This window comes from Cannabis sativa, chromosome 5, assembly GCF_029168945.1.
Source record: "Cannabis sativa cultivar Pink pepper isolate KNU-18-1 chromosome 5, ASM2916894v1, whole genome shotgun sequence".
In the NCBI taxonomy this organism is placed as follows: Eukaryota; Viridiplantae; Streptophyta; class Magnoliopsida; order Rosales; family Cannabaceae; genus Cannabis; species Cannabis sativa.
This window is the reverse complement of record NC_083605.1, coordinates 56,223,776-56,248,865: the sequence shown is the minus strand read 5'-3', so window position 1 is coordinate 56,248,865 and position 25,090 is coordinate 56,223,776. Positions and strand designations below refer to the sequence as shown.

Sequence of the window (25,090 nt, the reverse complement as noted above, 5' to 3'; positions counted from 1 at the left end):
CTGGCAAATCATCCACATCTGCTTGACACTCAGAAAAGTGATGGGGACCTCCACATATCTCCCAATCGACTTGAGCTTGTTTGGCTTGCCCTGCGATCAACTTTGTTAGGGCCTCAACCTGAGCTGTCAGCTTTGTAATGGCATCCACCTCTAGCACGTCAGCTACCTTCTTAGTTTGACTCCTTTCAGTTGGCCACTGCTGATTGTTTAGAGCCATCTCCTCCAATAGATCGTAAGCCTCATTTGCACTCTTTCTCATAAAAGCTCCACCAGCTGCTGCATCTATAAGAGTTCTAGTGTTACCAACCAACCTGTTGTAGAAATTGTGAACCAGCATCCACTTCTCTATACCATGATGAGGGCACTTTCTGATCAGATCTTTAAACCTCTCCCAAGACTCAAGGAGAGATTCATTATCTTGTTGACAGAAGTTGTTGATTTCTCCTCGCAGCTTGGCAGACTTTGCTGGAGGAAAGAACTTTGACAAAAATTTTGTTGCCAAATCATTCCAGGTGGCAATAGAGTTGGGTGGCATGGAATTCAACCAGCTCTTGGCCCGTTCTCTGAGCGAGAATGGGAACAGTCTCAGACGAATGGCATCATCACTAACTCCATTAACTTTAAAAGTCTCACAATGTTCCATGAAGTTCGAGAGATGCAGATTAGGATCTTCAGAAGGGAGGCCACCAAACTGAACTGAGGACTGCACCATTTGAAGTATGGCAGGTTTGATCTCAAAGTTATTAGCATCCACTGTCGGTGGCCTGATACATGACTGCACTCCCGTAAGAGTAGGGAGAATGTAATCTCTCAAGCTACGACCATTAGCTTGATCTTCAACGGCACCACCATTATTACCGTTATTTGCAGCATTAGCATTCACATTACCAGCCATGATTTCTAATGTTTCAGCAGTTGCTGAAACTCTTTCTTGCCTCTTGTTCCTTCAGTTTCTCCTACAAGTTTTCTCAATTTCAGGGTCAACGGGTAATATAACTGCTTGCCCTTGGCGGCGCATGCACCCAAAATACTTGAAATAGATAAGAACAGTTTTGCAAGAGAAAGGTTAGAAATTCAGCAAGAGAAAATATACCAAAGTAGAAAGTATAATTTTGTGTAATATTAATCTTCAAACAATTCCCCGGCAACGGTGCCAAAAACTTGTTACGAATAATATGATTACTACGCAAGTATACGCAATCAAGTAGTATCTCACGCAAGTGAGGTCGAACCACAGGGAATTGGAATAAGTACTACTAAACTACACTTATGATTCTATCTGGTAAAACAATACTTTTTGCAATTTAAAAAAAACAATTCAGAAAATTAAAAAGAATAGATGAAGATTAATCAAGATGAGAGATTAGGGAGGTGAATCCTGTTGTTAAGTTACCAACGTTAATACCTAATTGCTATCCTTTTCTCAATGTGAATGATAGATTATGAATTAACCTAACTTTTTTCAGATCTTTTAGGTCCTAAATCTCATGTCCTCTAATTAACTTCTTAATTAAATCAACATGAAATCAACATTAAGCAATAATCTAATTGTCACTAAGGCTATGTAAATACTTTCGTTTCACATCAAAACCTAGACTATCCAATTTTAGCATTCTCAATTCTCACTTTTCAGATTTTGAATTGAGATCATTAAACATGTAAAAGGTGATCAAACTTGCACATGGAATTAAACACAAATATAGATAGTATTCACAATCAAGATGGAGGAATGGCAATTATTTATTAACTAGGCATAAACTTAAACAACATTCATCATCCTCCCTTAATGGGAAATTTAGTTCATAAAAACAATAAAAACATCCATGATTAAATCTGAAACAAAACTAAACATAAAAGAAAGAAATAAGGGTAAAAGAAAGAAACTAGAAGGTGATATCGCTCCGGGTCTTCAAGATAGCTTCCTCTCCACCTTCATCCACTATTTAGGTCTATTTCTGCTTAGGTTGACCTTCTGAGTCGTATTCCTTATATAGGGATGAAAGGTGTGCCTCCAATTGAGAGAAAAATCAAAATTAGGTCAAAACCACGATGTCCGTACCTAGTCGCGACTAGCCTTTAAGCTGGTCGCGACTACAGGAAAACCTCGAAAATCAGAGGTTCTGCCAAAATCTTGAAGTCGCGACCAGAGTCGCGACCACAGAAAAGGGTCGCGACCTGGCTCATTGGTGGTCGCGACTACTGATGCCTCTCGAGCAGATTTTTCCAATTTTTCACCAGTTTGCCCCGTCTTTTCACCATTTGACTGAATTTGAACTTTGACACCCCGAGAACCTGAAACAATGAAAATCAAGCGTAAAACCGCTCCAAAAGACACCAATAGACGAGAAAATGCTTACTTTTCAAACCCAAAACATAGGCTAAATATAACCTAACAGTAAAGAAGTACTTCATGCTCTTGTGGTCGGTATAAATTTTACATTTCTCCCCGTAGAGATAGTGCCTCCATATTTTTAGCGCAAAAACTACTGCTGCCAACTCTAGATCGTGTGTTGGGTACCTTTGTTCATACTCTTGAAGTTTTCTTGAGGCATACGCTACTACTTTGTCATTTTGCATCAACACACATCCCAACCCTTGTTTCGATGCATCGCAGTACACCACAAACTTATCCTTGTTATTGGAAACACATAATACAGGGGCTGTTATTAGTTTGTCCTTAAGTGTTTGGAAGCTACCCTCACACTTTTCTGACCAGACAAACTTCTGTGTCTTTCGAGTCAAGTTTTCTAGAGGCATTGCTATCTTGGAGAATCCTCCAACAAAGCGTCTGTAGTAACCAACTAGACTCAAGAAGCTTCTTACTTAACTTGTGGTCTTAGGCATTGGCCAACTCTTAGCTACATTGATCTTTGCAGGATCCACTTTGACTCCATCTTTGGAAACTATATGGCTTAGGAATGCCACCTTCTCCAACCAGAATTCTCATTTCTCAAATTTGGCGTATAGTTGGTTCTCCTTAAGTCGGCTTAGAGTCATCCTCAAGTGTTCCTCGTGTTCCTCCACAATTTTGGAGTAGATAAGAATGTCATCAATGAATACAACAATAAACTTATCTAGGTACTCCTTGAACACCCTATTCATCATATCCATGAAGGTTGTTGGGGCATTAGTTAGTCCAAAAGACATTACTAAAAACTCATAGTGTCCATACCGTGTTCTGAATGTTGTCTTGGGTATGTCTTCCTTTCGGACCTTCAGCTGGTGATACCCAGGTCTTAGATCTATCTTTGAGAACATAGTCGAGCCTTGCAATTGATCAAAGAGATCGTCAATCCTTGGCAAAGGATACTTATTCTTGATGGTCACCTTGTTGAGCTCACGGTAGTCTATGCACATCCTCATGCTTCCATCTTTCTTCTTGATAAAGATTACTAGAGCACCCCAAGGTGAGAAACTTGGTCTAAAGATCCCTTTGTATAGGAGCTCTTGTAGCTATACTTTGAGTTTCTACAGCTTGTTAATCACCATTTTGTACGGAGCCTTCATAATTGAAGCATTCTTGGAGCTAACTTGATGATGAACTCCACGTCATTGTCTGAGGTCATCCCCGGTAAATCTCTTAAAAGACCTTTTGGAATTCACAGATTATGTGCGTGTTTTTCATTGTTAGTTGTGTTTCCATTTCTTTGTGCACTACATTGGCCAACAACGCTTGACACCATACCCTCCTTATCTGGCTAGTCTTTAAGGATGAGATTAAAGAAGTTCATAAGGCTATCTTAACTCATGTGAAAGTAAACTAGTCTCTGGCCTTTGTTTCCAAAAGCGACCAAATACTTTTAACAATTGATGAATGGATAGCCAATCCATATCGAATGCAGTGCCATGATTCCTCATTTCCAGCTTTATCAAGTCATTCGTCAGTTGTCTATTATTGCGTTCCATATATCCCAATATGGGTGATACAATCCTAGGTCGTTCCTTCCTTTCCAATGGATTAGAGCCTCCTTCAAATGTCTGTGGTTTTTTTTTATTCTTTCATATGGTGGCTCAAAGCAGTGTGTTGGCTGTTGAACTGAATTTCTCGTGCTTTACCACTTATTGCAATGCAGCTTTTCATTCTGAGGTTGGAGTCGTTCCCTAAGCTTGGCATTCTCTTTCACCAACTACTCACGAAATGAGCGTCCTCTCAACTCAGCCTATGCATTGTTATGTACTTATTACGTGGGTGCCACTTCCATAATAGTGCAACTCGTTGTCCTTATCCTCTACCATGACTAACTTAGCCTCGTAGTTCATCTCCTTCTTAAACTTCTTGTAGGTGTTGAAGCTCCTCCTTCTTGATTGTTTCTTTTGAGACGACTTGATCGTCTAAGCAGCACTATCTCTTAATATTTAGTTCTAATTCCTCTAAATTAAAATTTTTAAGAAACTAACCTAAATATTTTAATAGTTTATAATATTCCTAGTAGATAAAATCAACTAATTATTTTTCTATAAAAGAAAAAAATTCCCCCTATTAACATAGCATAATAGTCCATCGAAATTTTTTTATTTATACCAAGATAAAATAATTAAATAATTAAGTAACATAAAATAAAAAAAATCCTTTTAATATTGTTACTTAAAGAAAAGAAAATTTCTAGGCTTTCTAGTTATGTGATGATTTTTTATTAAAAAAACTATTTAGAAAAATATTTATACATATATATTGGGAAAAAAAAAATATTTGAAATCATATGGGTAGTACCTAAACTCGGATATTGGTACTAAGGTTCTTTGTAATAAATGCAATTTTGAAATTAGACAAGTAAAACCAAAATGCAAACATATAATATGAGACTTACATGGTAGCGAGCAGAGACTTTTTAGCCGATGTGTGTAACTCGTGAGAACGTTCGGGACCGATATAACTGTGGCTCTGATACCAAACTGTAACGCCCGTACTTTTATAAAAATATTAATTTTATTTACAAGCGTTAAACGCGAAAAGTCATAATGTCGCATTTTTATTTAATACTTGAAAATATTCACAACTGGCCAATTTTCGTACAAAAGACATAATAAATAACAATAAAATAATTGCGACATAAATTTAATAGCGTAAATAAATAAACAGAGTCTCCTAGACCGCCTGCAGTTATATGGCCCTCAACAAGTTCACACAGACAAGCGTCCAAAGTTCCACTCGCCACCGGCATTCTAGACTTTTAGTTACTTTGGTCTGCACATGGTAATTTAATAAGGGTGAGCTACTAAACTCAGTAAGGAAATGTGTGTCAGGTAGTCACATAAATAAAAATAAAACTTAACTAAAATGCACATGCACACATTTAGACAGATAGCAAAACATAAACTTAATTATATCACTAGTCACTAATAACTAGGTTCTAAGCTAAATCACATAATAATGATTATGCCCGAGTCTGACTTTGGCAAATAAACTCGAGCTATTGGACTAAATGGCGGAGGGCTGGGTTCAGTAAAATCGTACCCACTACTAAATGGCCCCCTATCTACCATATAGACCCAATAGTCAAGTATTTAACCATTATCTTCTCGGTCAAACCATGTCACATAAACTATAATCTATCTATTTTAAATAATGGAAAACTACTATACATTATTTAAATAACATAACAATCATAATTAAAATGTGAATCTTATAAACACACTATTCACATACATACTTAAATAACATGAATCTTATAAACATATTATTTAAATATATACCTTTAGCAATGGCCATGCTCTAATACTGTAAACATACATAAATAACATGAATCTTATAAACATATTATTTAAATATATATTATACAGTACATTAAATAACAAACAATAAAGAGCCAGGCAAAAGACCTTAGTTTACTTCTCTTTTACTATTCCCACTCTTCCTATGAATGTTATTACATACAGAAAACTTATGTTTTTCTACTTAATTTCCTTACCTCGAATGTGGAGTCCTAGCCTTGATTGTAATGAGAGTGATTCTCTTGAGAAATAATTGTCTTACGAAAAACCTAAAGTTCATACTCATTAATTAGGATTTATCGTAATGGTATATACATATATATATATATGAAATTTTAACTTTGAATCTACAAATCTAAAATTATAAGATGATACCTTAGTTTCCAAAGAAAACTAGCAGAGCACTAAAACTTGAATGTGAAAATAGTGTTAGAGATTTTATAACAATGGAAGAAAATCAAGATTTATTACAACTCTATTGTAAAATAATACAAGGACTAAAATAAGAGATTTATTAAATATATGTTACAATACATATATATCCACTATATATTATATATATATATATATGAAAGGTAGAAGAGAAGATTACAACACATATAATATAATATATGTATATATATATAACAAGAGAATAATATATATATATATATATATAAACACTCACTTACAACCTTGAGTGTAGATTAGTGGGGATCACCATGACTTGAACAAGGTATTACACCTTTGTCCAAAAGCTTATTTCCCCCTATCTCTAAGCACTAAGGGAACTCTCTAGGAAATAGCTTTGGGAATTATCAAGCCTTTTAGAGTTTTCTAGCAATGTGCTTTCTTGATAGAAAACTTGACATCTCTTACTCCCAAATGAGCACCATAGACCTCCTTTATATAGTGTTTAGGATATCACCATTTGAAATTCAAACTCATAACCCCTATAGATGTTATGGACTCAAATGTAACTCTTACACACACCATAACTCCTATAGCATTAAGAATTTCAAATAAAGATGTGTAACATCTTTTACACTCTTAATGTTGGTGATAATGGTGGAGGTTACTCATAGTAACAACTCCCCAAATGTTACAAAAAGATGACAACTAATATAGTCATATGTTACATATTATTAGTTTATTACACATATTTAATCTATATATTATATTATTATAAATAATATAACAATCCCCCACTAGATTAAATATTATCTCTTTAGTAATAAACTTGTAACATTTGTAACATTTATTTAATCAATCAAAAATATTATATCAAAATATAACATTCCCCCACTTTGATTGACTAAATACACACTTTTAAGAAGTCTTGCTTAGGTGCATTAGGTAAAATGTCTTTCGACTTGAATTTTACCTTAGTGTAGTTACCACAAAGTTTGATGAAATTTTGGTTGCCGTAGCATTGAACCATTATTCCTTTAATACAAACCGGTGATAACACACACACCCTCGCTAATGCTCACTTGAGACCGCATGTCTCGCTCTTGCACCGTTAATGGCCCTGTGCAAAATTCCAATTCATGGACTCTCTAGAGAAGACTCCCAATTCTCATAAGAGGCGGCACCACCTCTAGCCCATATAGGTGGAGTTTTAGTGTCTCACCACTCTTTAGACACTTCTTAAGCTTAAGTGAGTTTTCTTAAGCTTAAGCTCCATTAAAAAACCTTTCGGTTTTAACCCTCAATTTTCACCACATGTACTCATTCATAGATGAGACAATTGAGTACCATATTCACTCTATTGACTTGTTATTACCTATTGAACTTAAGACTAGATGTTTACTAGTGTTAAGATAGGTTACCATCAATGAGCAAAACACTAAGGGAGTTTAGGTCCCATCCCTCGAAAATTCATGCTTTAATCTTGTACGGAGATTAAGCGATTTGTTATAACCTCTCACTATTGATTCCATGTGAATCATGCATGCCAAAATATAGTGTTCACTTTGCGACCACTTTTCTCCTTAAGTACTTAAACTTTGAAAATTTAATCATAAAAGATTAATTTTCACACAACTCAAATTCTCAATAATTTTGATACCAAACATATCAAAATTAAACACTAATTTAGACACCAAACATGTCTAGATTATACTTTATTTTAAGACACCAAGCATGTCTTAAACTTTTTACATTGGAGTATCATCCCCACACTTTCACATTTCACTATCAAGATAATATCTTGATTTTAAAATATAGAAGACCACTTTGTCTCTATAACTCTTTTAATTAATTTCCTTCTTGAAATTATTTTCACTTTACTTTGACACCAAAATATGTCAAAATTTTACATATACACATAGCCAAATTTGATTTAGAATTTGAATTCAAAATCAAATAAATTAATCAATAACGTCTCAACACATTTTGATTAAATTTGTGGCTCACCCCCACATTTTTACCATAAAGTGTATATAAAATATCACTTTTGTGTATTTTCCTCTTCAAATGACTCTTTAAGGCCACTTTAAAAATACCATTTGACATTTTTAGTTTTCTCAACAAAACTAAAATATCAAACTCACATTACTACTCATAAAATAATGTGATTATTTTTACTCATAATTTTAAGGTTATCTCCTTATTGAGATTAGCCCAAAATTATACCAAAGTTAACAAAATTCTCATCAATTTTGTTCACAACTTTGATCATTTAAGATTCAAAATTGCTTCTCCAATTTTGTTATCTTTTCACTATTTTTGAATCCACATTGATTCATTTACTTTTGAGTTCAAAATTGCTCTTCCAATTTATGGCTCATTTCACAAGTTTGGGTTCACTTTTAATCCATTTGTTCTTGCTTATGACAATGCAAGTCCAATAAAAGTGTAACTCTCATATTCCACTTTTTCTTATCTCAAATATGAGATGATTCTCTCTTATAACCCAATAAAAGATGTAACTTCTCAAAAGACATCTTTTATTATCTCATAAAGTGAGATGTTCACTACCAAATTGAAAAAGAATTTAAAATATTCTTTATTCACAAAATAGATGATAATAATTCTCACAATAATAATAAACACTATTTTATTCCTATCAACATTATTATCATGCTATGTAACTCATATGTTAATATAATATGTATGTTACTAATCAATATCTCATATGTAACATACACATAATATCAATATTAAATTCACAATATATATGTTACATATCTTATATATATATAACATATATACTATAATATACATATATATCATATACACATAATATATATTAATTACACAACTATATATGTTACATACCTCACACATATATAACATATATACACTTTAATACACATTCATGATATATATATTATATATAATATATGTATTATATATGCATGTCTCATATAAATACATAGAAATAATTATTTCTACATATTTAATCTCACTAATATATATTATATCACATGCTCTACATATATATAATATATATTACTCATATATATACATGTTATATATTATATATCTCACATATATACATAAAATAACATGATATAAATTTCAAATATCATATATATAATATGATATAAACACATGATCACATATATATAACTCATATATAAATATCATATATATTACTATCATATAAAATAGTAAATCACATAATATACACCACCATGCTCACCCATGAATGGTTTTCACATAAAATCTCTTATCCTTGTATTATCACAATCTTGATTTATCTCATCTTCCATTGAAAAGGGATAAGCTTTTGATTGTTAGAGATTTTATAACAATTGAAGAAAATCAAGATTTATTACAACTCTATTGTAAAATAATACAAGGACTAAAATAAGAGATTTATTAAATATATGTTACAATACATATATATCCACTTTATATTATATATATATATATATGAAAGGTAGAAGAGAAGATTACAACACATGTAATATAATATATGTATATATATATAACAAGAGAATAATATATATATATATATAAACACTCACTCACAACCTTGAGTGTAGATTAGTGGGGATCACCATGACTTGAACAAGGTATTACACCTTTGTCCAAAAGCTTATTTCCCCCTATCTCTAAGCACTAAGGGAACTCTCTAGGAAATAGCTTTGGGAATTATCAAGCCTTTTAGAGTTTTCTAGCAATGTGCTTTCTTGATAGAAAACTTGACATCTCTTACTCCCAAATGAGCACCATAGACCTCCTTTATATAGTGTTTAGGATATCACCATTTGAAATTCAAACTCATAACCCCTATAGATGTTATGGACTCAAATGTAACTCTTACACACACCATAACTCCTATAGCATTAAGAATTTCAAATAAAGATGTGTAACATCTTTTACACTCTTAATGTTGGTGATAATGGTGGAGGTTACTCATAGTAACAACTCCCCAAATGTTACAAAAAGATGACAACTAATATAGTCATATGTTACATATTATTAGTTTATTACACATATTTAATCTATATATTATATTATTATAAATAATATAACAAATAGTGGTAGTGGTGATGACGATATGATGTAGGAGATGTATATATATTTATGGGAGGATGAAGGATATATATATTTATATATTATGAGATAATTATGGTTGTGTATGGTTATAGTTTGAGGTAGTGTATAATGATATAATATTTGTGGGGTAAGGTTTTGGCTATAGATGAAACAAATGAGAACAATAAAATGGAAGAACAAGACTTTGGAGTAGAGTTTGGCAATAACGAGAGGGAGAATGTTTGAGAGGTTTAACTTCTTTGGATGAGGAATAAGGGAAAAATAGATCTATTTATAAGCCTAGAACTTAACTATATCACACCTTACTAACCCATGTGGTGACCCTTAAGTAATGATTTGAAAATAATTAACTAAACCACATAAAGCTCTAACCTCCCACCTTATAATCGGTCAAGACTAGGATAAAGGAGTGTTTATCTCCATGCATTGCCAAAACATAATTAATATAAGCATTTATATAAATATATGTATTTATTGTTAGCTATTTACTCTATAAATACCAAGGTTTCCACGTATATTCTCCTTAGACTAGGTTTTTAAATTTGAATTTTGAATGCTTAACACCTACATCTAGCTTACTTGGAATAAGTCCACCATATCCCATGCATTACTCAAACAATATTGCCACATATTGAAGTTTATCAATGACTAATTTAGTTCCACCATTATATATATATATTAATTATAGTGCCATGCACTATCACACGCCCAAGGACTCTAAAGTCTAACTATAACCAAATGATTCCCACAATGTCAATCCACTAAATTAAATAAAAATTTCTATTTATAATCTATATCCTGGTCAACTACATGGTGCAAGGCTTTGGATAAATACTTGAGCTTAAGTCTCCATTATGGGCTCTAATAAAAATAAATAACTATTAATAATTAAAACATGCTATTTTAAAAACTAACACAAACTTGTACTATTCTTTAAAAATACCTTTTTTTTTTTACAAATCAAATAAAATAAGATTTTATGCAACCACTACTTCCACTACGAGAAAATAGATAACGTAGTAATAACAAAAATATTTTTGGTTATTACAACTTATGCAAAGTGTAAGTATACTTCATCCCTTATTATCACATCAGTGTAAATCCAAAGCACTTATGAAATAGGGACTTAGTCTTTCGAATCATAGAATCACAATCACATTGCACTGTGTTGACATCATGTAATTGTGAATGACCATATGTTCTGGACTTAACAGATTTTGTACATATATTAAACCATAAACATGAAAACTACATGTTAACATAAATCACTTCTAATCTCTTATTGATAACAAATCAGATTAGATTGTAATGAGTTTTATTTAGGGCATAAAATCCCAACAAACTCCCATTTTTACTAACATAAAACAAGTTGTGCATTCCAATTAATCTATTTTCTTAATCTTCAGATCAAGTGTAGTTGATGAGTCCATATTTGTCTTATAAATAAGATTAATTTGCGTATTAATATTCTTAAATTGATTCTTTAAATTATTGATTAGTGTGATTTTAATTTGTTAGGTTATTTTAAAGATTATTCATGCATTTAGAGTCATTTGGAGGGGGTTCCAAAAACTACAAATTAAATATTATGATTTTTATTAATGTGTAGTTCTGAGTAGTTTTCTTTTAGTTAAGTGTTTTTCAAAACCCAAAACATGAATTCTTAATTAAATTCTTTAATAGGAATTAGGAATGATTATTGAGAGCAGCGAATAACCTTTAACTAGTTTCTTATATCGTATTCTTTACTTTAAATTTGTTCTTTTCTTTAATTTTTATTATTGAAATTTTTATTCTAATCTTCAAAACCCCCCTTTTCCTAATTCTTGTTACTAATTTGTGAATAATTGAATAAACATAGTCCTCGTGGGATCGACCCTTACTTACGATTATACTAAAATAATTGGAAGTATTGGAATAAAAAAAAATAGTAAATTTGTTGTGGCTTACGACACGTATCAAATTTTTGGCGCCGTTGCCGGGGACTATTGTTTTATTTTGCTATTCATATTTAGTTTTTTAGTATTTTTAATTTTTTTTATAAATTATTAGATTTTTTTTTAAAAAAAAAATCAAAATAAAAGATAGATATTTAAAGAAAAATTATTAGAAATTTTTTTTTCTTTTTTTTCTTTTTAATTTTTTTTACTAACTTGTGCTTCTAGTTGTGGTTTTAATTTTCAGATCTTCCTTTAGAAACATGGCAATGTACAATCAACAATCCTATGATCCTTATTATACCTCACCACAAGAGTATCGATATAATCCCTACTATGACACTTATACATACAATCAACAATGGAGAGATTATTCTAGCACTTCCTACAATGGGATTAATCAATATGTTCAACCAATTTCTTACTATCATACTCATGTTGCACCATATAGTGAAGAGCCAACTACTGCTGAGGTGATTGAAATGTTCGCAGCTGATACCTTGCAGTTTCAGCAAAGTTGTCATGAAATTATCCAGAGCCTTCAACAATCTCTGCAAAAGTTAGAGAGTCTTGCGGAGCCAATGGAAACATCTATGAGTGAGTATAAAATTCAATGTTCAAACTCTATGCCTTCACAAGTAGAAAGTAGCCCAATGGAGAATGTCAAGGCCATACCAATTCAAAGTGGTACACAACTTGAATCACTACCACACCAAGAAGTTAATGATTTGATTCCAAGTCATGAAGTCAAAAATTCATCCCTTGAAGAGTCATCTCCACCAAAGGGTGAATATCCTATTTTAGTTGGTCCACCATCACTGAAAAAGTCATACAAACAAATTGTACCAACTTATGTATCTCCTCCACCTTTTCCAAGTAGATTGAAAAAATTAAAGAAAGAGGAGCCCATCAAGGAGATTCCTGAAACTCTTCCGAAAGTTGAGGTAAAAATTCCATGGCTTGAGGAAATCAAAGAAGAGCCTCATTTTGCTAACACTCTTGAAGAGTTATGTCAAAATGAGATAAAGTTGAATGGTGGTGAGAAAGTAAGTGTGGGGGAGAAGGTTAATGTAGTTCTCCAAAGAAAGTTGTTTCCTGAGACAAGTACAATTCCATGCACAATTAGTAAAACCAGGTTTGATCCTTGCATGATAGATTTAGGAGAAATTATTAATATTTGCTTATTTAAATCTTGGTCCATCAAGAAAAATTCAGGTTTTTATTCAATCGACTGATCAAACTAATGTTTATCCCTTAGGGATAGTTAAAGATATTTTTGTGTAGGCTTATGGACTTGTCATTCCAGGTGATTCTTACATAATTGAGATGGAAGATGAGGGTGATCCCAATCTTACATCAACTTTATTTGGGAGACCCTTCTTACTCACTGCAAGTAAGAAGTTGGATACGAAAGCATGGACACTTAGAATGGAATTTGATGGTGAAACACTTAAATTCAAGGTGTTAGATTCCATTCAAAAATACATAAAGAATGTGTCTTTGTTAGAAGACCCAACGTGAAGACCACATGAGCACAACATGCAGTCGAGCTAACGACGTTAAACAAAGAAACCTTACGGGAGTTTTTCTTACCCTTTTCTTTTTATTTTGCATTGATTTTATTTGAATGAGCCTTGAGGACAATGCTTATATTAAGTGTGGGGGGAGATTAACTCTCGTGTCTATCCATTTTTTTTAGTTGTTTAGTTATTTATTTGTTTATTATTATCGTTTTTTAGTTTATATTATATTCTTGCTTTAATTTTAGTAAGTGTGGAGTGAATGAAATTCTGTTGACAATGATTGCTCGTGTTTGATATTTGAGATGACTTATGCATGGTCTTAGGGAAAATAATTTTGTTGATGATGAAATTCTAGTTATAATTCTAGGAAAATCAAAGATTCTCATAATTTGTGTGCTTAACTCATGATTAATTACTGGTCAAACTTTATTTTTTTAAAAAAAAAAAACTTTTGCACATCAGTTGAATTCTCATATTTGCTATTGTTGTTGGGTTTTATGCCCTAAATAAAACTCTTTACAATCTGATCAGTAATCAATATAAGAAATTTGAAGTGATTTATGTTTGCATGAATTTTACATGGTGATGGTTTAATATGTTTATTACATTTATACACAAAATCAGTTAAATCCAGATCATATGTTTATTCACAATTACAGTATCGTCAACACAGTGGAATGTGATTGTGATCATATCGATCAAAAGGCTAAGTCCCTGTTTCATCAGTGTTTTGGATTTACACTAATGTGATAATCAGCGATGATGTGTACTTACACTTGGAGTAAGGGTTATGTTCTTTCCAGAACATTAGTAAAGTATACTAGTTTCGAATGTATGGAGTATACATTGGAGTGGACCGATATTGCAACTTAGTTAAGATATTACAAACTTACCGTTATATCTTTCCAAGTCAATATCAGTAGTTGATCTTCAGATTAAAAGAATCTAAATCCTGATATGCTTAGGCTAACCTCACGAGTACTATTCATGTTCTTTGATTTATTAGTTAAGCCTACTTTTGGGTCAGGGTGATACGTATATTTTGGGAACATGATAGTATGATTGAGTGGGAGTGCTGAACATAAATATGGAATCTATAGCTTCTACTGGTGTATAGAAGTCAAGTGATGATTCCCTTCGAGCTTAGCAAATAGAAGTAAATGGATGAGCTCTTGTTTAAGTGACTAATTCTTAGATCACTAAACACCATTTACAGGTAGCTAAGTGTTTTAAGGGGCAAAATACATTGAGGGGTGAGAACGGTAAAATTATCTCATCTCGATGTAAATCATCTATATAGAGGATCTTTGATCACAATAAGATTATAACAATGGTTAAATGAGATAGCATATCTATATCGTGGAACATATAATATGCTCTATATAAGTCTGAGAGTGCAATTCTAAGTTCTAAGAGTGGATTCAACGAAGAATTAATAAGTAGGAATTTACTAAGTAAATTCGGTTCACTTATTGGAAGCCCAACATATAGATCCATGGTCCCCATTCTAGTTGAGAACATACTGCTTATAAGACTCAATAATTGATTCGTGATTAATCAATTATACTTCTAAAAGTTAGACTATGTCTAATTTGTGAATTTGCACTAAGCAGGGTCGAAATTGTAAAGAAAAGAGATTCTAGGTTTATTTATTTATTAATAGACTTTATATGTCTAATTAATAATTAAATTAAATAAAAATATTATTTAATAATCTATTTTAGTTATTAAATAATTAGTTCTGGCATTTAAATGGTTAGAATTGGAAAATTGGCGTTTTTGAGAAAATAGAAATAAAATTTGTGAAAACTGCAAAACCAAGTGGGGCCCATAACACACACCATGGCCGGCCACTTTATGTGGATTTTCAAATTGATATTTTCATTATTTTAATGCCAAATAATTCCTAACCTAAACCTAGTAGTTGCCTATAAATAGAAAGTGATTGCTCAGTCAAAATCATAACTTTGAATAAGCTTTTCTGTCAGAAAATTCTCTCTTCAGAAAAACTGAGCCTTCCCTTTTCTATTCCTTGGCTGAACCTCTCTCTCTCTTTTCCTCATCATAAATTTCGAACCTTAGTGATAGAGTAAGTGCCCACACACAGCCATTGGTAACTCAATCATAGATTGGAAGACTGTGAAGGATCACACTCAAAGAGAAGGACATTCGGGCTCAGATCTTAATAATACTCTGCGACAGAAAGGATACAAGGGTTAGAGATCTGAGTGGAAGGAGACATTAATTCCCCTGCATCAATGTAAGGTTTTCTTAACTTTATATGTGTTTATTTTATCGTTTTAGAAAGTTCATATTTAGGGTGTTAAACAACATACTTGTGAGTAGATCTAAGATCCTGGTAAAATAAATTCCAACAATTGTTTGGAAAGATGAATGCATGTTTGATTTTCAATTTGAAGTCTCAACCACTCTAGAACTTGTTTGATAATCATTTGAGGGGAAATTAATAAATTATACATGATTTTGAGATATGATATATGCAATTTTTTTGGATCGATTGAGCTTTTCAAGCCTACCCTATTTGTTAAATCCCTAGTTTTACCCAATTTGAGCCTAAATGTTGACATCTTTATTTTTTCTTTTTAACCCTATGCAATATTCTTTGAGCCTAAAAAATCCTTATTCATCCTTTTTCACACCATAGTATATTGATATTTTATGTAAAGATGTGAGAGTCTTGTTGATGAGAAAATATTCATGGTTATGTATATGTGATGATGAGAAAAAAAAATTATTATTATTCCCTTAGAATGAATGTTTGCAAGTTGTAAGTATTTCAAAAAAAAAAAATTAATAAAAATAAATGAATACTTGCAACAATTTAAGTGTGGGGGAATAGTAAGTTTTATGGAAAAAAAGATACAATATTGAATTGTTGAGAGACTGATTGGGGAATACAAATAGGAATTATTTGAGAGAATGTTGTATGTGTATGCTATGGTGTGATTTGAGCCCAAATTAACCTACTTTATCTACCTTTCACCCTAGCCTTACATTATAACCCTCTAAAGTCCTATTGATCTTTAAATTATGTGTGATTACATTAGTGGAGAATGGTTTGATAATTAAGCTTATGGAGTGGATTTTCGTTGAAATACACATTTATTTTGAGACAAACATTGATTGTTGACATGCATGAATTAATTTGAATGTTATTAGTATGATGATTTGATTGAACACACACACACAAAAAAAATTTGGCTTTGAAAGTAATCTTGAGTTGAAATTCTAATGATTGAAGAGTTTGGATTTTCTTGGCATTATAAGTGGATGTACAATTTTTGAAACTAAAATTATTTTTCATAAAGACCGATTTGTTTAAGTATCATTCATTAACTTACTCGAGGACGAGCAAGAGTCAAGTATGGAGGAATTTGATGAGTCCATATTTGTCTTATAAATATGATTAATTTGCGTATTAATATTCTTAAATTCATTCTTTAAATTATTGATTAGTGTGATTTTAATTTGTTAGGTAATTTTAAAGATTATTCATGCATTTAGAGTCATTTGGAGGGGGATCCAAAAACTACAAATTAAATATTATGATTTTTATTAATGTCTAGTTCTGAGTAGTTTTCTTTTAGTTAAGGGTTATTTCAAAACCCAAAACATGAATTCTTAATTACATTCTTTAATAGGAATTATGAATGATTGTTGAGGGTGGGGAATAACCTTTAACTAGTTTCTCATATCGTATTCCTTACTTTAAAATTGTTCTTTTCTTTAATTTTTATTATTGAAATTTTCATTCTAATCTTCAAAACCCCCGTTTTCCTAATTCTTGTTACTAATTTGTGAATAATTGAATAAACATAGTCCTCGTGGGATCGACCCTTACTTACGATTATACTAAAATAATTGGAAGTATTGGAATAAAAAAAATAGTAAATTTGTTGTGGCTTACGACACGCATCAGTAGTATATTTGACTCAACCCAAATTTCTGGAACCATGTTCATAAAATATTATGCAACATCCTTTACTATATGCATTACTCATCAAGGGATACTGAAATCCTTACTGCCTATTAAGTACATCTGAATAAACAGAAGACATATCTCTAATTCTTTTAAAGAATGAAACAGAGATAATACAATGTAGAATTTTCTTCAGTTGAATAACTTTCTGGTAATTTCGAATTTACAAAGTTATATATCTTCACTGATGGAGCTTGAAGTATTATAGATGAGTTTTTATACTCTTCTAGAATAACTCATCCACCCCCAGAGTAACCATCATCTCAAATTCTTTATGAGTTGGTGTAGATATATGGATTACTAATACATGCATCCTTATTGTCGAACATATGGGTCACTTTCATACATCTTTCTTGACTGTCCCTCAATGTTCCTTATTTGATTACATCTCAGATGGCTCCCACTCAACAGTATACATTTAACCTCTTACTATTGTTTTGAGGGATATCTAGTTGTGACATATTATCTTAGTCTGAAACTGTAAGTTCCTTTAAGACTAAGTCATCAACATAGTAATCTAGTATTTTAAATGAAGTGTAAAATACTTGCTAGAGATTAAGTAATCAAATTGAGATACCATAAAATTTTATGAGGATTAGAAATCATTGCTCAAGTCATTCGAATAGACTATGCAAGAATTCTTCTATCTTATTCTCATAATTCTGATAAGTTATTTCTATCCACATGAATAATTAGATTTACTTTCTCAATAGTGTTCTTAAGTTCCTATCACAAGTGTCAACCAAATGAAGATGGGTAAAGAATATAAAAATTCTCCCACTCAAATAAGGTAGTTTGTGTTGGGTTTTATGTCCTAAATAAAACTCCATTTCAATGTAATCTATTTTATTCAACATCAATAAAGAAACAGAAGTATTTTTCATTCATTTGTGTATGTTTTGGTTCACCTTATCAATTGCTTGTCTATTTGATTTATAAATTCATCTGAAACCCTTTTCACATACTTGATCTTGTTTATTGTGTCAACACTTTGGAAAGTAAACATGACTATGTGAATAAAGTTTCCTAGATTTATCAGACACAGGGTTTTACTAATATGATAATCTACAACAAGAGTTTACTTGCATTTGGAGAAATGCTAGGTTCTTTCCAGGGCATTGGTTAAAGTAAAGCTCAGGTTGGGTGCATGGAGTATGCATCGGAAGGGACCGATATTGAACTTTGACTTAGATTTATTAAACTTACCGTAATATCTATTCAAGTCAATATCGCCTAGTTGATCCTAGATCAAATGATCTTAATCTTGTTATGATTAGGCTCAATCTCACGAGGCTATTTTGTGTTCTTTGATTTTTTAGTTAAGCCTACTTTTAGGTCAGGGTGATACGTACATTTTGGGAACACGGTAGTGCAATTGAGTGGGAGCGCTAACATAAATATGGAATCTATAGCTTCTATATGGCGAATAGTAGGTAAAGGATGATCTCCTTCGAGCTTAACCAAACGAAAATAAATGGTGGAGTACTCATTTCACATAAGCTGAAATATCATTTATACGGGGTCAAGTGTTTTAAGGATAAAATACATAGTAGGGTGTAACGGTAATCTAATCCCTTTACAGTGTAGATCATTCATATAGAGGATCATTGATCAAATAAGGATTATAACAATGGATAACTAATGATGTGTCTATATGGTGGAACATATAGAGCATTCTATATACTGAGAGTGCAATTCTAAGTTCTATGCGTGGATTCAACGAAGAATTAATAAGTCAGTGAATTTAGGTTATAAATTCTTGATCTGCTTATTGGAAGCTCGGTTATATAGACCCATGGTCCCCCCACTAGTTGAGATAATATTGCTTGTAAGACTCATATAATTGGTTTTGATTAATCAATTATAATTCTCAAATTAGACTATGTCTATTTGTGAATTTTTCACTAAGTAAGGGCGAAATTGTAAAGAAAGAGTTTTAAGGGCATATTTGTTAATTATGATACTTTGTATGGTTCAATTAATAAATATGATAAATGACAATATTATTTAATAATTATTTATAGTTATTAAATAGTTAGAATTGGCATTTAAATGGTTGAATTAGAAAATTGGCGTTTTTGAGAAAATCAGATGCAGAAAAGATAAAACTGCAAAATTGTAAAAAGTGAGGCCCAAATCCATACTTCCATGGCCGGCCACTTTTGTAGGGTTTTACCTCTCATATTTTCATTATTTTAATGCCAAATAATTCAAACCTAACCCTAGTGGAATGCTATAAATAGATAGTGAAGGCTTCAGGAAAATTACACTTTTTATTCAGAAAAAACCTGAGCCTTCTCTCTCTATACCTGGCCGCCCACTTCCTCTCTCTCTTCTTCCTTAAGATTTTGAAATACTTAGTGATTAGAGTAGTGCCCACACACAGCAAGTGATACCTCAACCATAGTGAGGAAGATCGTGAAGAAAGACTTTCAGCAAAAAGGAGTTTCAGCACTAAAGAAGGAGAGAAAGAGATCCAGGTTCAGATATTGATAATGCTCTGCTACAGAAAGGAATCAAGGGCTAGATATCTGAACGGAAGGAGTCATATTATTCCGCTGCACCCAATGTAAGGTTTCTAATACTTTATATGTGTTTATTTCATAATCGTTTTAGAAGTTCATATTTAGGGTGTTAATCAACATACTTGTGAGTAGATCTAAGATCCTGGTAAAATAATTTCCAATAGTGTGATACATTATCAAAGAAATTTATTGGTATCAATTTCTATTACAACAGTAAATATAAACTGGAACATATAATCAAGATCAAGAATTTATTCTGATAATTGCTAATTCATTATATTACTTCCATGTTAAAAATATGTGTGACAAAGAGTATTGTGGTATATAGTCCACCCCTAAGTATATAGAGATTATGATCCACCCCTAAGGGATATAGAGATCACGGTTCTCTAAGTGTTATAGAGATCATGTGGAGTTACGAATATAATCAAGAGTTTAATAGATATAAAAGATCGTTAAACTGCATATTATTGTTAACTTTTTCTCCACCCCTATCAGATCAAAAGATTTTTCTATTAAACAAATTCTTAATAATCGTTTTAGAATTAACAATTATTCATAGACATAGAAAATAAATTCTTAGTGTTTATGTAGTATTAACTCTTTGAAGATTTTAAGATACTATAGAATTTGTATCAAATAATAAAAACACATACACATACAATTATTAAAACATATAAATATAATTGGTATTGGTTACACAAGGTAAAGTAAATGAAGGTGAATTCATAAATTGCAATTTATTTCCAAAATAGAAAACTTTATTATAAAATCTTCCAAAATTAAAGGAATTGTTTGCAACAATATGAAAAATAGGAAATAAAATCCCAAACTAATAATTGAAATCCAAACTGTTCTGAAACTAAAACAATTAATTCAAAAATAAATAATAAATAAAAAACGAGCTTCATCTTCATCTTGGACGAACTCCACTCGTTTGTCCAACTTTCCGATTCAACTCGCTAAGATAGCATCCCGAGTTCAAGCAGCTTGGGCTGTAATAAGAAGAAAAACAAATAAACATGGTTAGTAGGTCCAAAATTAATAATCCAAAAGGATAATAATTCACTAAAACACGTCAGTTTATAGGAAAAGAAATACCTTGTTTCTTTGCAAGAAGTTTAGGACATTGGGTTTTCCGATGGTCTTTTTCATTGCAATAGAATCACTTTCCCTTTAGTGTATCACCAGGAGTAGCAACCTTTTTCTTTTTAACTGTTTTCACAGCTTGAACAGGCTTCTTGCTATTCTTCCACTTCTTCTTTATCTTGGGTTTGGAAGTAGAGGCAAAGTTTGCCTCAGCTTTAATCGTCCCATTACCATTTCCAGAATTATGAGGTTTACTCCCTTTCTTCTTGGGTCCTCCAATCAAATTTTCATATGTCTGAAGGTCATTGACTAACGTGTGAAAGTCTTGTTCCTTCTTATTCATGACATAACTTGAGGTGTAGGGCAGAAAAGCTGGAGTCAGACTATTCAAGATAAGACTCACTTGAGTTGTCTAATCCATTTCAGCTCCATGATTCTGGGCTTCCTAAAAATAACTTGCCATCTGGAGAAGGTGATCACGCACATTCTGATGGGGTTCCATCCGCGCATTGATAATTTTCTTTATCGCATCAAAGCGAGACTGAATCGATGCCACTCCGAATAGCTCAGTTAACTCCGTCATGATTTTTGCAGCCGTGACAGTGTTTGCAAACCTTGTTTTCAAGGTGTCAACCATGCTAGAAAGCATAAAGTATCGAGCTTTGTTGTTAGCATTCTGCCAACGCTCGTACTTCTCTTTAACAACTTTTGTTGCAATGTCACCCTGCTGTTCAGGAGATGGTTCAGTTAACACAAATAAGGTACTTTCACCTATGAGAGCAATGTTAATGTTCTCTCTCCATTTTGGGAAGGTAGATCCATTTAGCTTATTATCAGTCAACAGTGATAACATGGATTGGTCATGGTCATATTTGATACTATAAATAACAATAAATAGAAATCAAGTAAGGTTTAACACAAAATCTCATTCAGAAATTATTAGCACATAGCAAGTAGGAATGACAAGTGAAAATACTAAAACATACAATCTTAAATAATTTCTAAGGTTTTCAACAAACTGATATCAGTGTCCCGTTTAGGCGAGAGTCAAAGTTATCATCCATTGAATAGAGTTGTTAGCTCATCTAAAATGATAAACATTCTAGCAACCTTTTATTCGATCAAGATGTGAATCCAGCGTTGTCCCGTTTAGGCGAGAGTCAAGGCTATTCTATCTTATGAGCTTCCACCATTGTTTCATACTTTTGTAAGCCTTATTAAAGTCGCCACCATTAGGGTGATCCATACTAAAATAAAACGCTTACAAAGAGTACTTATCTTTCGAGATTCTACGGCGCTAACTTGCTAATGAACGTTCCTCCATTAGGGAGGATTACTCACTAAAACAATAACTATGTAAAACCAACAATGGAGATCGAATATCCTAATAATAATAAAGCTCATTATTTAAAACGTATTTTCTTCTATTATTTATTTTAATCTATTTATTTTAAATATATATTTATTTAATTAAAATTTCCAATTTATAATAAAATTATAAATAAAATTTAATTTAATATTTATAAAATTATAGTTAGATCGATATGAAAATAAAATGAATTATTTCCATCTTAGTAATAATCTTTCAATAAATATTAAGAAAATTCTTTAATTTAAGTTGTATTAATTTAAATTAATTTGCAACTCAAATTTAATTTTCTATAAATATATATTGCATTACGAAAAAAAAATTAAAGTGTATAATAATACAATTTTTGAAATGCTCTAAAATAAAATAAATTAAACACTACTAGAAAAATACTTCAAGCAAAAAATATCTGTCTAGATTTTCTTTGACTAATTAATTCATTTTCTAATTATAATATATTTTAGTTCATTTATTTAATCATTAAATCAAAAAAACAATGATTTAAGTTGGTTCAAAATTAATTAAAATAAATAATTAATTTACAACTTTAATCTATTTTTCAAGAAAAGTTCAAAAATATCTTGCATAATTAAATGCAATTTCGAAAAATGATTGATAAAATAAAAAATATATATTTTGAAAATTATTCAATTTTTTTTTATCAAGAAGGAAAAATTTTCATTAATCACAAACAATTACAACCTAAACAATCAAGGCAACAAAGCCCAAAAACTACTTACAGTATAATCTCTCTATATATCTCTTTTCAATACTTTTTAATCTCCCTTTTTTAGCTACTTGCAATCTATAGAAAACATTGTCTGTAATATCCTGTACAATCTTCCAAACCAAGCTCGAGTAATTGTTAAATATACAATTGTTTCTATTGCTCCACAAGTTATAGATTGTTGCTGCCATGACTGTGGTGTAAACTCGCTGTATTTTTTCCTTCTTGATCTTCACTAACCATCTTTGCCACTCTTGAAAATCACTTGGCCAATTGGTTATCCCAAGCCAGTTGCAAACCTGAGAGAGAACCTGCTGAGAAAGACAGCAAGCAAAAAATAGGTGGTTGTTGGACTCATATTCAGCCCCACAAACCGGACAAACAACATTGTCCAGGATAATTTTGAAGCGAGCAAATTTATCCCAGGTTAGCAATTGGTCATTAGCAGTCTGCCAGAAAACAAACCTGTGTTTGGGCACTATGACACTGCTCCAAATACTGCTGCTGATCTCAAAAACAGTTTGCTGCAGTTTGCTATTGTATAGCTTCTTCGTGTTGAGTCGGCCTTTGGCATCTCCAGCATTAGTAAGCTCACACGGAGTAAACTTATCTCTTAAATGTCAAAGTTTTCTCCAATACCAACTAGAATCATTTTTAAGGTCATAGGTCCAAATGGAATTGTTCTTGAGATATATATTATTGACCCATTTCACCCAAAGAATGTCACTTTTGGTTGAAATGGTCCAAATATATTTGTCTAGGATAGCTTGATTCCATTTGACCCCATCTTTGAATCCTAAACCACCATAATTCTTAGGAAGACAAACTTTCTCCCACGAGGCCACATGCAGCTTGCTCTTGTTACCATTCCAACCCCAAAGAAACCCTCTACAAAGTTTCTCAATCTCCTTTGTAATGCTATGAGGCAAAACGAATATACTCATCCAGTAGTTGCGAAGCCCAAGCAAAACTGAATGAATGAGAAGAGCCCTACCTGCAAAAGAAAGATGTCTTGTTGCCCAAGTATGAAGTCTCTATTTTGATTTTCTTGATAATCACCCCACAGTCTTCTGCTTTCCATTTGGTTGGTCTTAGAGACACCCCCAGGTACTTGAGGGGATAAACTCCCTCTAACAGGTTCATTTCTCTCAGCATAGCCTGTTTTTCCTCTGCTTTTACCCCTCCAAAATAGAGTTGAGATTTGTTTGCATTGATGGCAAGACTCGAAGCGGCCTCAAACTCATTCAAAACACTTTTTATCACCTGCAAGGAGCTTAGGACCCCTTCCTAAACAACATCAAATCATCCGCAAAACAGAGACTAATTATTTTGAGACTCTCACACATAGGGTGGTATTTAAACTTTAATTGATCAGCAGCCATAATCAACCATCTAGTCAAATATTCCATAATCAACACAAACAGAAGAGGGGAAAGTGGATCACCTTGCCTTAAACCCTTCTTGCCTTTGAAACTCCCTTAACTCTTCCATTCATCATGATTGAATAGGTGGTAGCTCTCAGACAAGACATGATCCACTTTATAAACCTGGATGGCATTTTGTACGCATTCAAAAGAGCTTCTAAGAATTCCCAGCTCACCGTATCGCAAGCTTTACTTATATCCACCTTAAGAGTACACCTTGGGGATATGTTCTTCCTTTTGTAGTTCTTCAAAATGTCTTGAAGAATCATAACATTATGCGCGATTGATCTCCC

The 25,090-nt window shown here is 32.1% G+C and overlaps 1 protein-coding gene and 1 non-coding gene across 2 annotated transcripts; both read left to right on the top strand.

Annotated features, from left to right (window-relative positions):
- The first annotated feature begins 347 nt into the window (after window positions 1-347).
- Window positions 348-454, top strand: LOC133038623 (small nucleolar RNA R71). The gene has a single exon (XR_009688123.1). It is a non-coding gene; the product is annotated as a small nucleolar RNA R71 (small nucleolar RNA).
- Window positions 455-12,403: 11,949 nt separating this feature from the next.
- On the top strand, window positions 12,404-13,661 carry LOC133038401 (uncharacterized). Its single transcript, XM_061116539.1, has 2 exons — window positions 12,404-13,244; window positions 13,447-13,661. Exons 1-2 carry the CDS (start codon window positions 12,404-12,406, stop codon window positions 13,659-13,661), a joined length of 1,056 nt encoding a protein of 351 aa, XP_060972522.1.
- The last annotated feature ends 11,429 nt before the right edge of the window (window positions 13,662-25,090 follow it).

Excerpts from the sequence above, each read along its gene's own strand:
- LOC133038401 (XM_061116539.1), top strand. The coding sequence starts at position 12,404 with ATGGCAATGTACAATCAACAATCCTATGATCCTTATTATACCTCACCA. Across the intron at positions 13,245-13,446 it reads AAAGTTGTTTCCTGAGACAA|GTGATTCTTACATAATTGAG; the intron begins GTACAATTCCAT and ends TTGTCATTCCAG.